General features: G+C 43.7%; 1 protein-coding gene across 3 annotated transcripts in view; it reads left to right on the top strand.

The window, feature by feature from the left end:
- Nucleotides 1-462: 462 nt before the first annotated feature.
- The window catches only part of PAPOLA (poly(A) polymerase alpha), a 52,690-nt gene continuing 39,051 nt past the window's right edge, over nucleotides 463-14,101 (top strand). Inside the window, exons 1-2 of one of the 3 annotated variants that reach the window (XM_080972733.1) lie at nucleotides 463-748; nucleotides 13,140-13,313. In XM_080972733.1, coding sequence (XP_080828859.1) covers nucleotides 741-748; nucleotides 13,140-13,313 — 182 coding nt within the window. In that variant the 5' untranslated portion in view covers nucleotides 463-740. The remainder of the gene's footprint in view (nucleotides 749-13,139; nucleotides 13,314-14,101) is intronic. The other 2 variants (XM_080972732.1, XM_080972731.1) reach the window with 2 other exon arrangements.

Below are 14,101 nucleotides of genomic sequence, written 5' to 3'. Positions count from 1 at the left end.
AGGGGCCCTAATCTATAGCTTGTTTAGTTTATACGTAAATCCGGCACTGCAACAATTCTATCATTTACAAACTTTTAACGGTTCTCCTATAAAGTGGATTAAATGAGTGATAATTATGCGCTAAACCGGCGTAGTGGCTCGCAAGGAATTACACCAGAATGCAAACGTCTCCAAGCGCGTACTAGATGGATCTCCTCCTGTTTGCCGCTTAGGAAAGGCAAACAGCAAAGGACGGGTTAACTCCGAACTGCGCGCCACCAAGCGAGGACTGTCCTCTGGCGCCTGCGCATCAGCCGCGCCAGCCGTTGGCAGCTTTCAAAAGTTCGAACTCGCCTGCCTGCAAGGACTACACTTCCCGCCAGCCAACGCAAAGGCCTGGCGCATGCGCAGGAGCGCACGTCTCTCGACGCAGGGCAGGCGGCGCCGTTGCGTCAGCGCGCCAACTGGCCCTGCACGCCTCTGCCCCCCTCCCCTCCCTCGCCCCAGAACGTTGCTGTGGTAGCGCCTGGGCGCCATGTTAGGAGGCCGGAGGGGAAGAGGAAGGACTAGAGGAAGCGGCGGCGGCAGCAGCAACAACAGCGGCGGCGGCGGCCACCAGGCCTAGCAAGCGGCTCTCCCCCCTCGGCCAGAGGGCCCGAGCCAGGCCCCGTATCATGCTCGCGTCGCCCGCTTCCCACGGGCAGGAAGAGTGACTGTTCCGGGGAAGAGGTGGCGGCGCTTAACCCACAGCCGGAGAGACGATGCCGTTGTAAGTGGAGGCCGGGTCTGGCGTGAGGGGGGAGCGGGTGGAAGAAGCCCCGGGAAGCCTGGCAGGGGACTTCGGAGGCAACCTGAGCGAGCGCTTCCGGGACCCACGGCTTTCCCTCCTCGGCGTGTAGGCCCTCCGTTTGAACCCGCCTCGTCGGCCCTCATTTCCCTTGGCGCACAAATCCTCTCCCTTCCCACGCTCTCTCTCTCTCTGTGTTTCGGCGCCTGAGGGCCTCGTTCCTCTCGCCCCCCCCCTTTTATTTTGCCCTGGCGCAGAACTTGGGGGGAGGAGGGGGCGGCCTCGGCGGCGCCTACGACCCTCAGCCGTAGCCCCACAGCAAGTGGCGGCGGGCATTTCACGCCTCGCCTCACACTCGGCCCTCTTGCCGCTTTCTCAGGCCTTGGTGGGGGGGTGGTGAGCGTTTTGTGGGGCAGAGAGAGGACGCATGTGCGGCGTCTCGCGGGCGCCGAGGCCTATCTGGGGAGGTGCGCAGGCCCCGCCGCGCGCCGGAATCAGCCGGATGGTGGCAAAAGTCTGCCAACCAACTGCTGGGAGCGCCATCGCCGCCTCCCTCCCGCCGGTGTTGCGAAATCCCTGCCCACCTTCCTCCCCGCATCCCCGCCACACGTTATTTGAAGGGGGGGGGCTGGCTGGCGGGAATTGTAACGTGAACGAAAAATCCTGTGCTGCTTAGGAGATCTCGCCTGAAGCACACCTGCAGCTTTTTAAAGTTGCACGCCTCTTGTTGAGTAATACCTGGAGAGGGCCAGCTTATTTTGTGGCCTTAGCCTCCCCCACCCCCCGTCCTCCTTTGTTTTGTTTTCTCTCCAACTAGAGGTTTTCTGTTGGCCGCTGAACATCTCGCTATACAGTTCTATGTAAACTATGGCCTGTTGGCTACGCAAGTAAAGTCTTTGTTGTTGTTGTTCTATGTAAATGTGTTGGCACTCGTTTGGTTGCACCGTGTTCCTTGTGAGGCATTGTCATGCTCGTGAACGCATTTTTTTTTATTAAAAACAAATTGTATTTGGGGTAACTGGCACTGTGTGCACACCATATATTTAAAACCCATTCAAAGCACAACACACACCCCAGAAAAGAATTCTGGGAACTGTAGTTCTGCTCCCAGTCCCAGAGCTGCAATTCCCAGCATGCTGAACAAATTGCAGTTCCCAGGATGTAGGTGGGGGTGTATTTTTTAAATGCATGGTATGTGCACAACCCAAGCCTACATTTATAATTTTGTGTACAGCTCTTTTCTGATACACAATGTTTGCTGGGGGTTGAACTGTGTGTTCTAATTGCATTCTATTGCAGAAACCCCTGGAGAGTCTACAAAATAAACGTTTGTTTTCATTGTGTGAACTTTGCCATAGTTGTGTGCTGGGTATGTTAGGTAAATAATCCTTGACAATTCTTAATAGTCGGTATACGTTTGTGAAATGTATGTAATAGGTTTTTTAATTGTTTTTGGGAACAGTTGTTTCAGATTCCTTTCTGAATGTCTTGCAAAAACTAGTTTAACAAAGTTGTAAGATCCTGAATGAAAAACTAGTTGGTGACTTGAGGTGATGATAATGAGCACATTCCCTCTTTTCTAATATGGATTTGTTTCATGTATTTTTTCATTAACATTTACTTTTGAAAAATTTAAGAGACTATTCCCTGCAGCCAGTGTTAGAAGCTCAGATATATAAGCTAGGCGCCAAATGGCTCTTTAAACCAAAATGGAATGTCTAGTTGCCATTGTGGGGTAAGGTGGCTCTAAAGTCTTATTTTTCAAATGATTGATTGACTGTGATTGATTATGAATTAAACATCTGACAACCTTGAGCTAACTTAAGAACTTTGAGAACTTTAAGAAGAAAAGTCACTTGATCCAGGGACAGTCCACATACATATTGGCCTATTTCTACCTCTTTTTCTTAATTGTGGCTGCTGCTGCTCAGGCTGCACAAAAAAAGCATTTTGGTTCCTGGAATTCATTCTGATTGTGCAGATAAAATCTAACTGAATTCTATAGGATGGGGTCTTAGTGTGTGAAAACAGTGATCCCCAGGCATGCACCTCCAGGTGGTGGAGGTGTGAGGCGCTATCCTGGTGCCCAGGCATCTTTACTTGGTCACAAGTGGTTGATAGCCAGCTGCAAAATATGCCTGGCTAATTTTGAACATTGCCTGCAGCAGATGAATAACTTACAATGAAATATTGTAAAGTTTTATCTGCCTGTTTGCCAACATCATAATTCTGTTTGAAAGGACCACTTTAGAAAAATAAAGAGCTATACATACTTTTGAGGATCAGGCTATATCCAAACCCTTATGAGCTCAGTTAAGTGAGAGAAATTGAGGGTTCTTTCAAAAACTTACCAGTTTAATACATGATATAAATGTGGAGACTAGTTTTTAATTTGATATAATATTTGTATCCCCCTTTTCCATCAACAAATGTTGAGCTCAAAGTGGCTCACAATAATCACAATAGCATTTAAAAAACCAACATTGTGGTCACTAATATAAAACACAATAGTGTATAAATAAACAAAGTAAAACAAATTCATCAAAATAATAGAATTCAATAAAGTAAAAGTAACTCCTGGTACTGCAAGGCTACATGGAGCCTTACTCCAGAATAAGCTGATCTACCTGGGCTTTCCAACTTCTGCATTCCCCACAAGACCTTTTTAGTGTTTTTTGAGTTTCCATGAGGACTTCTGCTTACACTATGGAATTTCCCCTCCCTCTCTTCTCCTTCTCCCCCCATCTGCTCTAGAGGACTGGTGTTTGATGGACTTGGATCCAGTACCTGTAATACCCTTCAGCATGTACAAAGTAGGATTTCCCCTTTTTCTAACAGCATCCCTCCCGCAACATACTGCAAACTGCTTATGAAGGTTGATGAATTTGCTAACAAAAATGTGTTTGCGAGTACATGTATGTAAGATACAGTTTAAGAAATATACTCTTAATGTTTTTAAAAAGGTTGCTGAGCATCACATAATACATCATTGGAATTTTTATTTCTCTTTTTTCCATTGTTTTTAAACACTTTATATAATAAAGTGTCTTCTCGTGCCTTGTTTTTGCTGTGAAGGTAGTGTTCCCCAGCAGTCAATGTTGAATTTTCTTTGGAGCCAGGTTGAAGGCTCTTTGGGATGGAGCTTAGTGGTGCTTTTCAATGTTTTATTTAGATCTTTGAGTGCCATAACAAGGCAACATGGGGTGAAGGAACTTTATAACTTTTCCCAGTACTGACAGAATACATAAAAGGGAAGTAGGATTGAAAGCTTTCATTATGGTTGTGTCCTTGATTAATAAAATCATAAGGATCAGAAAAGATAAACTAGTGCTGTCTGTTTCTTCTGTACTGGAACTGGAGGAAAGGTTGTTTGGGTTGTAACAGTGATTAGCTCCCTTCTCCCTCAGTAAGTAAGCATTGCACTTTGTGGAAGTGTATTGCGGACTTAGAATCTTTTGGGGAAATTTTAGTTTGGTTTGAATTTTAGAATCAAATGCAACTGATTAGAGGGGTAGTACACTATGCATTTTGAAGGGAGAATCCATAGTTTCTGCATGGTGCTTAAACAACTGATTTGAGTGTCTTTGTATTGTTCTTGGAATTGATCTAACCATATTATAATTAGTTTTACTGTAACCTTAGGCTGAGCTCAGCTTATATTGGGATGTGTAATGTATGGTCAGAGAGAACCCCCCCCCCCTTTGTGGTAGGATTGGGGGCTTGACAACCATAATTTTTTTTGCTCGCTACAAGTTGTCGATTTGAGTGGAAAAAAATGGATCACTGATGAGAGTGGTTTATTTGTTTTCTACTATAAAACTTGTTGATGATTAAAGTGTGTTTAATTCATAATTAGTATGAAAGTATGGCCATATGTAGAATAGGGTTTTTCCATTGCCTTGTAACTCCCAAAGACATTGAAAGATTTTATTTCTGGAAGCTTTGAAAATATTAGTTGTAATAATGATTGGCTTTCGGGTTTTTTACATGCATCGTTGTTTTCCACCCTTTGCTTCTTTTAGAGACAGGGCTGGATAAAAATCATTTAATCTTCATAATAAAAGTCTCTCCTGAGAATTGGGGCCTCTCAGGAAAGGCTTATTTAGGATGTGTTTGTTTGCTGAAAATGACAGAAATAATAATAAATAATAATAAATTTTATTTATATCCCGCTCTCCCCAGCCGATGCCGGGCTCAGGGCGGCTAACAACAATAACAGTATAAAAGTATAGCATAAACAACACTCTAAAATCATTCATTATAAAATTAATTAGTTCAGGCCACTGGCAACCATTGGGCCAGAGCTCCGCGAAGATTGCCGAGGGAGGGAGTCAGGCTGTGCCCTGGCCAAAGGCCTGGTGGAACAGCTCTGTCTTGCAGGCCCTGCGGAAAGATGTCAAGTCCCGCAGGGCCCTGGTCTCTTGTGACAGAGTGTTCCACCAGATCGGAGCCACAGCCGAAAAAGCCCTGGCTCTAGTTGAGGCCAGCCTAACTTCTCTGTGGCCTGGGACCTTCAAGATGTTTTTATTTGAAGACCGTAAGTTTCTCGGTGGGACATACCAGGAGAGGCGGTCCCGTAGGTACGAGGGTCCTAGGCCGTATAGGGCTTTAAAGGTTAAAACCAGCACCTTAAACCTGATCCTGTACTCCACCGGGAGCCAGTGCAGCTGGTGTAGCACCGGGTGAATGTGATCTCGCAGCGATGACCTCGTAAGGAGTCTCGCTGCAGCATTCTGCACCCGCTGGATTTTCTGGATCAGTCTCAAGGACAGCCCCATGTAGAGCGAGTTACAATAATCCAGTCTGGAGGTGACCGTCGCGTGGATCACAGTGGCTAGGTCAGGGCGAGAGAGGTAAGGAGCCAACTGCTTAGCTTGGCGGAGATGAAAAAATGCCGCCTTTGTTATAGCTGCAATCTGCGCCTCCATGGAAAGGGAGGTGTCGAAGATTACACCCAAACTCTTAACGGACGGTGCTGGCACTAATTGCGCCCCCGCAAGAGATGGGAGTTGCCCCCCCATCCCATATCGCCCCGTCCCAGCCACAGGACCTCTGTCTTCGAAGGATTTAGCTTCAACCGGCTCCCATGTAACAATCCAGCCACAGCTTCCAAACATCTGGTCAGTGTGTCTGGGGCCGAGTCAGGATGGCCATCCATCAACAGATAGAGTTGGGTGTCATTGGCATACTGATGGCAACCCAGCCCAAAACTCCGAACAAGCTGGGCGAGGGGGCGCATAAAGATGTTGAAAAGCATCGGGGAGAGTATCGCACCCTGAGGTACTCCACACACCAAGGAGTGGCGCGATGACAATTCCCCCCCAAGCGCCACCCTCTGTCCCCGACCAGAGAGAAACGAGCGCAGCCATTGAAGGACTGTGCCCTGGATCCCCACGTCGGCAAGGCGGTGGTCCAGAAGTTCGTGATCAACCATGTCGAAAGCTGCTGACAGATCTAGAAGAATCAGCAGCCCCGACCCGCCTCGATCCAGCTGTCTACGAAGATCATCTGTTAGGGCGACCAGAGCCGTCTCGGTCCCATGACCAGCGCGGAAGCCGGACTGGAATGGATCCAGAGCCGATGTTTCATCCAGAAACCCACCAAGCTGTTCAGCAACCGCCCTCTCAATCACCTTACCCAGGAACGGAAGATTCGAAACCGGGCGGTAATTGGATAGATCTAAAGGATCTAATGATGTTTTCTTTAAGAGCGGGCGCACCACTGCCTCCTTCAGTTCCCCTGGGAATCAGGCTGGGCCCACTAAGTTTACGTCTTTCTTCATAGCAGTATCATTTTAGTTCTAATGAAGATGATGCTTTGAAAACATATGATAGGTCAACTGGCTTATTTTTTGACTTGTCACACAAATACACAAGTCTAGTGACGGTTATAGTGTTTTTTATTACTGGATTATATGGAAAATAAATTCTTCATTTGCAGCTTGTAATGGAATTTAAGCCATTTTGAATATCTTGTTGGGCAGAGCTTCATAAGTACAATTCAAGTCAACAATGTATGTGCATGTTGTACAACTAACAGTGATGTACACAGAATTTTTCAGACCTTTATTTTTTTGCAGAGTTTTATCATTAGCATACTTTAATTAGTCACAACAAGTGGATGCTAGTTGCAGATGCAGTATTAGACATGCAGTATTAGACATGAAACTGTCAGTTTCAAAGTTTTTAGCTTTGTTTACTGACTGCAAGTAAAATAAACTTACTAAATTAGATCTCTTTGGGGGCATCACAAATGCAAACTGGAATCCCCCCCCCCCAAATCCCCACAGTACTAGTAATTACAGTCATACCTCATGTTACGTTTGCTTCAGGTTACGTGTTTTTGGGTTGCAGACCGTGGGAAACCCGGAAGTACCGGAACGGGTTACTTCTGGGTTTCGCCGCATGCGTAGAAGTGCTAAATCGCACTTCGCGCATGCGCTGAAGCGCCAAATGGAACCTGCGCAGACACGACACTTCAGCTTGCGAACGCTGTGGGTTGTGGACGTGCCTCTGTCACCGATTATGTCCGCAACCCGAGGTTCCATTGTATATTATAATTATTTTTAAATGGTGGTTTCTCTTCTCCAGATTAGTACACTGTAGACACATGAAGCTGAGTTTAGTTTAGTTCCTGGCTCCATATCCCTCTAGTTCCTATATTTTTGATCCAAGAGAATTATTATATGCAGTAGCCCATAGTTTATTTTACAGTATAGCTTCTTATTAAGGCTTCTCATATTGCTCTGTTTCAAACCTTTGTGGGAGCTGGCCAAAGAACTGGGAACTAGTAAGCAGGCACGATCATAAACTTGTGGTAGAGACTATAGAGAAAAAGGATATGGTAAATGCAGAACTATATTGAGTTGCAATGCGGAAAAAGGATTTGATTCCCAAAAAACTTTTACATTGAAATAATGGCTCTAAGGCTGCAATCCTGAACATTGTTACTGGTGAGCAAATCTCATTGAAGTCAGTAGGATGTACTTCTAGGTTAAATTGGCTGTGGAATGTTCTGTATTCAGTAGAGGTCCTCGAGCATTAAAATGGTTAGCCACTATTAGTGATCCCTGATGGTTTGGCATTTACCATGGCTAATCTGGATAACTGGCATTCCAAAAAAAGGTAATCAGAATGAAAGTATTAAATGTCCAATATTTACTAAAGAGGTCACCATCTGAAATGAATCACCAGGACTAAGTTTCAGTGGGTTTACTCTGAGTAAAAATTAGTCAACTGTTTTGGTATGTTTGGTTTGATCACATAGCTAATACTCCTCATTATGGCCTGATGTCCAGATTGTTTTTATTTTTAATGGCATATCAACTACGGAATACATTGGTTTGCTGTGATACTTTTTTTGTGTTAACACTACACTGATAATGATGACTGAAGAAGGGTCATAGCCTTGCATGCAGGAGGTCCCAGGTTCAATCACCAGCACTTCCAGGAAGAGCTTAGAGCCCTCAGTTTGAAAACCTGGGGAGCTGGTAGGGGTCATTGTAGACAGTACAGTGGTGCCTCGCAAGACGAAATTAATTCGTTCCGCGAGTTTTTTCGTCTAGCGAATTTTTCGTCTTGTGAAGCACGAAATCCCATAGGAATGCATTGAAATTCAATTAATGCGTTCCTATGGTCAAAAAAAGTCGAAACAAAGCCAAATTTGGTACAACAAGAGTTTATTAAGTGCTCTTTAAAGTCACACATACTGTAAAGAGCATTTCAAAAATTGAAGGAACAATAAATTAAGTTTCTAAACATGACAGAAAAACATTTAAAAATCAACAAAGTGTACAGTACATTTTCTAAGACTCTGGGGGACAACTCGAAGAAGGTTCCTCTTCCACTCTTTGCTTCTTGTTGAAGAACCCCCTCCTCAACTGTTCCCCCAGCCACCCACCACACAGAAATTCAAATCAGATTTTTTTTAAAAAAACAGCAGAGTGGCCCAATGGTCACAGAAAATCATAAAAATGCAGGAAAAAAACACACAAGCTTCTAGATTCTTGCAAACCCCTCCCCAACACCAAGTCCTTGAATTCCAAACACCCCAACCCAAAATCCAAAAACCCCCCAAAAAGTTTTAAAAGTTTAAAAGAAGTTTTGGAAAAGCTTCAAAAATCACCAAAGTCTTCAAAAACCTCAAAAAAGGCTACCACACCGCGTTCTATGAGTTGCTCCTCGAAGTCAAGTCGCAACTGTATTAACGGTGTTAAGAAAAAGGAAACAAACTTGGAAGACGTTTTCGTTTTTCGTCTTGCCAAGCAAGCCCATAGGGAAATTCGTCTTGCGAAGCAGCTCAAAAAAACGCAAAACCCTTTCGTCTAGCGAGTTTTTCGTCTTGCGAGGCATTCGTCTTGCGGGGCACCACTGTACTGAGCTAGATAGACCAATGATCTGTCTCTGTATAAGGCAGCTTCCAGTATTCATAGGGAGCATCAATGTTGGTAATTCAGGATATGGTAGCGTAGAACTTTAGATAGTGCTTTCCAGAGGTGAGGCCATGTTAGTCCCTTGAAGCAAAAACAAGTACAGGCAACTCCCCATTTATGCACAGTCTGTTTGTGTGCGACCGCACATACACACGGTGCCTGGAACTCGAAAGTGGAACGTAGAAATGGAGAGCACCCTGGAGAGGAGTCCTGGCTTGTGAGGTGACCCTCCTCAGAACCTGAAGAGAACCTCTGTGTGAGCCAGAGCATTGTTGAGGCTGCTCAGCTGATGCACAGGGAAACAGCAACTGCTTCTCTACCCCACACATTAGCTATTAGGCAGGGAGGCTGAGCAGCCTCAACAAGCCCCACTGCCCCTTGGGCTCTGGGGTAGGTCTCTCCAGGGTGCTCCCAATATATGTGATTTCACTTAGACTCTGGCTACTTGGCACAGTGCTGCAGAGATGTTGCTTTGAGCTAGATGTGTCTAGATAAGAAATTGTCCCTACTTTAGTACTAGCACCTTTATAAATGATATAAATATAGAAACAATGAAAATATCAGCTATTCTAGAATAGAAATAAAATGAGCTTGCGTTACCTACGCTGGAATCCAGTGTTGTTAGAAATAGTGATGGGAAATCTCTGTTAAGAAGAGAGGGAAGGAGAAGAAAGCAAGGAGTGATTATTCCTGAAGCCTGTTCCTGATTTCAGCTGAGCCTGTTTTTACAATTACACTAATATCTACAGTGGACGCTCGGGTTGCAAACATGATCTGTGCGTGTCTGCTCACACGTGGGTTGCGATTCGGCACTTTTGTGCACGTGCAAAGCGTGATTCGTCACTTTTGCGAATGCACAACTGCCAAAACCCGGAAGTAACCCGTTCCAGTACTTCTGGGTTTCGGCGGTCCGTAACCCGAAAAAACGCAACCTGAAGCATCTGTAACCCGAGGTATGACTGTATATGGTTTTCTTCAGAAAGTTTGCAGATGGGGGTTTATCCTAGTAACCTTAAGTGATGTGCGCTAACTTTCTCTTCAAGTGTTTTTCTTTCAGTTGAATTATTGAAAATATTGTCTGCTAGGGATCATTGAGAAAGGTCTGGAAATTACAACACATATGTATGCTTTATACAAAATTATAGTGTAAGCATGTTTGGAATACTGTGTACAGTTCCGGTTGCCGCATTTCAAGAAGGTGTTGAAAGGGGCAAAGTTATCAGCAGAGTGGAGCAACTAACCTATGGGACTTAATACTTTAGAGAAAGTGGGAATATGATTGAGATTTATAGAATTATGTATGGAATGGATAAAGTGGATAGAGTATTCATTACAATTCGTTATATATTGCCTTTCAAGATACAGATCCTTCTAAGGTGACTTGTAAGTTACATTAAAGTACCTTTTTAGAAATCACAGAAAGCAATATCTGCATGTAAAAAGTTGTCGGAATCTTTCTCACAGGGCAGGTAGACTAGCTGTATATGTGTCAAGGTGAGAGGGTGGTTCATAGCTAAGCTACCTTGAGCTCAGTCTTCTTTGCCTCTCCGCTGGTATCTATCACAGGGCAGTTGAAGTGCATGATCCTGTGAGTAGTGGAGCAAAAGTCCATCTTGTGTCATGCCTTAAGATAGTCTTCAGCTGCCTTCCTCTTTTACCTACAATATTTCCCACAGAGCAGTTGATACTAGAATTTTCTTCATCAGTAAACACTGGTTCATCCAATGACTGACTGGTGAGAGAAGTGGGACATACAAAAGTACCGTATTTTTTCTTGTATAACATGCCCCCATGTATAACCCTATTTTTTTCTTTTGGACTACAAAAAAGGGGTGATTGTCCAAAGTTGTAGAGCTTTGGGGGGGGATTGCCCATAGGTGTAGAGCTTGGGGGGGGGTCACCTCCATAAATCACTCTACAACTTGCCCGCCACTGCAAATAGTACACATCACCAACAACGACTCCTTCTCACTGCCCTTAAACCCTTTCATTTTATGTATCTTCACAGTTAGATATTCTAAGATTATAATATTTTTTCATTTTTTTCCTCCATTGGTTCACCCCTAGCTCTTCTGTATTTTTCCAGTTACCCACTATAACCTGTCTGGCTGCAATTACCATCAATTTTACCCATTTACATTCCTGTTTTGTTTCTAACTCAGTCCTACTCAGGCTTATAAGAACCATTAATTTAAATATTTCCACCTTCCTACCCATAATTCCCGATATTTCTATACCAATCTGTTTCCAGAATTCATTAGCTAACGGACAGTCCTACCACATATGACTGTACGTTCACATCACTCCACATTTCCTCCAACAATTCTTACTTCCAGATTGTGTAATACCATTTTTGTACCAACTTCAACCCTTGTTCCTGGATTATCCTAGAGGTCGCAACAAAGGGTGATTGCCGAAAGACTCTTTCCCAATTTTCATCTAAAATCTGTTCTTGAATATCTAGCTTCCAATATTCTTTCAAACTTTCCTTTCTCTTTGTCTAATAACACATTATAAAATTTTGAAACTATTTTAGCCCTATCTGTCCTATATCCTTTCACTAATTCTTCGAAGGGTGTAATAATTCTTTTTCCACATTTTCCATGTTTTTTAACTTCTTTTTCCTTTAGCAGAGAGGAAATTTGTCTTTTCCGTAACCAATTAATCTTATTCTAAGTACCACAATCCTGTTCCACCGTACCTTCTGTTCCCCAGCTCTTCTCCATCTCCTCAGTTGTGATCGCCTTTAATTTATCCCCTACCTCCTTTGGGATGAGCTCCCTTAACAGGGCCATTTTATCATAATACCACATTTTGGTAAGGGGATAGAGGCCAGGAAAAAGCTCCCTTCTCAGCTTCTCCCATACCTAGATGCACCCCGTAAATGTTAATATTTTATCTACTTCCCTTTTCCTTTTCCTCCTATCAAATATTCTTATTTTCCCTCCTACTACTTCCAAATTCTCCCGCTCATTCCGCGGGATGACTACTAGTCATGAGAGTTAACTACTACCTCCAGGTTCAGAGGAAGCATGCCTCCTAATACCAGTTTTTGGGGAGCAGTGCAGGAGAGGATTACTGCCTTTGTGTTCTGTTTGTAGACAAGGCATATGGGTGGTCTCTGGGGAACCAGGATGCAGGACTAGATGGGCTGAGTGCCAGTTGCTGGAAACTGAGATGGGGAAAGTGTTCTTGTATTCAGTTCCTGCTTGCAGGTTTCTCACAGGCATCAGGTTGGCCACTGTGAGAACAGGATGCTGGACTACATGGGCCATTGGCCTTATCCAGCTTGGTACTCTGATGTTCTAAGGCTTCATGTTTTTCTAAACAGTTTGCAGTTACAGTGTGATCACATCTTACACAGGGGTTATGTTCTGGGGATGGCGTGTATACACAAAAATGGGTGTACTCAAACTGCCTCCTTGAAACCATCTCTGTGTGAACACAGAAAGGGCCTTGTCCCCCAAGTGGAAATGACACAGAAAGTGCTTTTAAGCTCTCTGTCTTGTTTGCATTCAACTTACAGAATTTCAACTAGATGACCTTCAATTACATATGGTTGAAATTGCATGAGTGAAATGCATACAACATGCAATGGTACTGTGCCTGAGTCTGCAGTCACTGTACAAAGTAGGTCAGTTTAATTCCATATAGTCGTCAAAGAGCTCAATATAAAGGACCACACTCTTGTACTGTGTTCACTAATCTGGAAGGTTTGCTTATTTACCATATTTTAACTACCCTGATTATGAACAAAGCAGAGTTGTTGGCTGTTGTTAAGAGGTTGTTAAACCAATTCAAGTAACTATGTTTTTATAGTATAGAAACAGCTGGACATGTGCCCAAGTAAACACTTTCATTTTTTGTATTTTTTTTTTACTGCAATGAATGGATTTGTTGATGTTGCATCTCTCTTAATTTTGTCTTACTTACCTTTATTAGTCCAGTTACAACCCAGGGATCACAACAGACACAGCAACCACAGAAGCATTATGGCATTACCTCACCTATCAGTTTAGCTGCCCCCAAGGAGATTGACTGTGTTCTTACTCAGAAATTAATTGAAACCCTAAAACCCTTTGGTGTCTTCGAAGAGGAGGAGGAACTGCAACGCAGGTAAATAAGACATTTATTGATACGTAATATACTGTGGAGAGGTGACAATCCATACTGGGGTTATGGAATCACAAAACATTGAAAATAGATCTTCAAATTATTTCAGGTCCCAGTAATAGAAATGCTATACAATTCTGAACAATAGCTTGATATTCCATTAAAGTGTGTCTTTTAATTTGTGCATGAATCCAAGTTTCTGGAAGTGTTCATTGATGGGTTATTGTTGCAGCATAGTTGTTGTTTCTGCACAGCCAGCTCCCATGTCATGCTGGTAACATCCAGGAATTGCATACCACGGGTGAATGACATGATTACCTTCTGTGTCAGCAATGTGTCAATAACACAATAATCTATTCTAAGCTGTGTGAAGTGGGAATTGCATTAATTTTTGTAAACCACTCCTGAAATGTTTTAGTTTTACTTACTGCTTGGAACCTCCCTTTCCTTCCTGTGGAAATCTCTAAGGCACTAACAAAATGGAGGGGGGATTTGTACTCACAAATATTTGTGTGAGAGGGTATCATAGAAATAGTAGTACATAGTATTTTCAACAAGTGGGACTGCAACAGAATGATGCAGCATATCGTCCCTCCTGAAAGCAGTGCTCCTGTTCTGAGTTCCAGTCAACCATTACCCCTAAGCCAAGGACATTCCACCTTTCTCCTCCACATGCCCCCCCCTCCCATTTACTGTTCCATGTTTATTTTCCCTCAGACACTCTGTGGTGACTTAGCATGTTTAGTCCTCATTGGGTTGTTGAAAAAGGGTGGCCCTGTCATTTCCCACCA

The sequence above is a fragment of the Podarcis pityusensis genome (assembly GCF_964106645.2).
Source record: "Podarcis pityusensis genome assembly, chromosome: 1".
Lineage (NCBI taxonomy): Eukaryota > Metazoa > Chordata > Lepidosauria > Squamata > Lacertidae > Podarcis > Podarcis pityusensis.
The sequence above is the reverse complement of the archived record's forward strand: the minus strand, read 5'-3'. Positions and strand labels throughout refer to the sequence as shown.